Source organism: Merops nubicus, unplaced genomic scaffold (assembly GCF_000691845.1).
Source record: "Merops nubicus isolate BGI_N331 unplaced genomic scaffold, ASM69184v1 scaffold16184, whole genome shotgun sequence".
Classification (NCBI taxonomy): Eukaryota; Metazoa; Chordata; class Aves; order Coraciiformes; family Meropidae; genus Merops; species Merops nubicus.
In genome coordinates, this window is record NW_008606345.1 from 22,233 (window position 1) to 23,855 (window position 1,623).

The 1,623-nt window shown below is 53.8% G+C and overlaps 1 protein-coding gene across 1 annotated transcript in view; it reads right to left on the minus strand.

Annotated features, from left to right (window-relative positions):
- LOC103772296 (transcription cofactor HES-6-like) overlaps positions 1 to 748 on the minus strand; it is a 1,900-nt gene extending 1,152 nt beyond the window's left edge. Inside the window, 2 exon segments of the mRNA XM_008939625.1 lie at positions 121 to 220; positions 665 to 748. Of these exon segments, the coding sequence (XP_008937873.1) occupies positions 121 to 220; positions 665 to 748 (184 nt within the window).
- Between the last annotated feature and the right edge of the window lie 875 nt (positions 749 to 1,623).

Consider the following 1,623-nt stretch of genomic DNA (forward strand, 5'->3'; position numbering starts at 1 on the left):
AGCAGTTAAAGGCATTGGAGGGTTTGTACCATGCCCAGGGTCTCAAAAGAAGAGACAACCCCCCAAAAAACCCAAACAGTCCCTCAGCCAAAGGCCAAAAAGCAGCATAAAAATGAGCACTTACATCCAGGTGAAACGCACCCACAACCGTCTCCTTCAGCTGGTCCAAGCAGTTATTGATCCTTTCCCTCCGCTTCCGCTCGATGAGGGGTTTCCTTAACTAACAAGGAAGAGAAAAAGAGGAAAAAATGCAGTTGATATTTTTGTCTTCTTGCTCCTGCTGCAGTTCAGCCAGGGCAGAGCCCCCATCCCCTGCGTGAAGCTGGCGCAGGGAGGCGCGATGCCCGGCGGGGACAGGGTATGGATGGAGAGGCCACAGACTCCAGCTCCAGCCATGGCCTGTCCCTTAGGTGGTACCAGCTCTCACTTCTCCCCCTTCCACCCATTTCAAGCAGAGTTTACCCAAATGAAAGAGAGAAGCGTTTCTGAGGCAGAGAAAGGAAGCAAGAAAAAAACACCTACATGGCTTCAATTCAGAGAGAGCATCTTTATAGAAAGGGGAAAAAAAATTGTCCCCTTTCTCTTTCCAAGAAGGAATGCCCCCAGCCCTGGCACTCATCGTTCACGGGGCACACATGGGTGCCTCGGCGTGGAGGGGACCTACCTTCCTCTCTTCCTTGGTGCTGGAGAGCTTGTGGGTGCTGCCGGCGGTGGGGTTGGGGGGACCGGCGGTGGCTGGGGCCGTCATTCTAATCCAGCCTGCCCACCCTGGGCGCCGGGAGGACGGGGGTGGAAGGAGGACGGGGGTGGAAGGAGGCGCTCGGGCAGCGGGTCGCTCCCTTTCCCGACGGGCTCTTTGGGCTCTTTGCTCCTCGGCCGCTCCTCTGCTGTATTTATAACCCAGAATTAGCATGTGAAAGGAGCCTTTCCTTGGCGGGACTTCTTTTCCCACACGAGGGGTCGAGCCCGGAGGTTTGTGGCCATCAATCAAAGCTGACAGGTCACTGCTTCTTTTCAATGACCACGCCGGCCCCCCCAAACGGCGACAGATGTCCAGCCTCCGACGCCGGGCCCCGGAGGCCTCTTTTGTTAGGGCAGGAGGGAAGGAAAATGGGCGCGCTCTGAGCAGCTTGCACGGCCCCGCGCTCGATTTGCACAGATTCCCAGGGAGGGGAACAATAGCCCGGGAGCGGTTGGGTTACACCTGGGAAAATGCCTTCTACCCATCTCTTTTTGCCCTCTGTCTCCCTGAAGCGATGCCTCTTTCTACCTGCAAGCCAAGCCCCAGCTGACCTGTATCTTTGAAGCAGTCTCTTAATTTAATAGCAGAGTACTTGAGCTAGGAGTTCCTGCTCCAGGAATTCTTCTGACGAGGTAATGATGATCAATTAAAAACTGTTGACAGCAGATGCCCGTAGGAACGTTGTTTCCATCACAGAAATCTTCTAGGGAAAACACAGGAACAGTTTTTTTGGGGGGGCACTTGAATTCTCTGTGCACACGGCTGGATGTAGGAAGTATGCAGCTCTTCTAGTTTTTGGCTGCTGTGTAGAGTTTAATATTAAACTTACAGGCCATTGCAGATGCAAACAACCCAGAGGTGAGTTAGTTCTGTGGGATTTT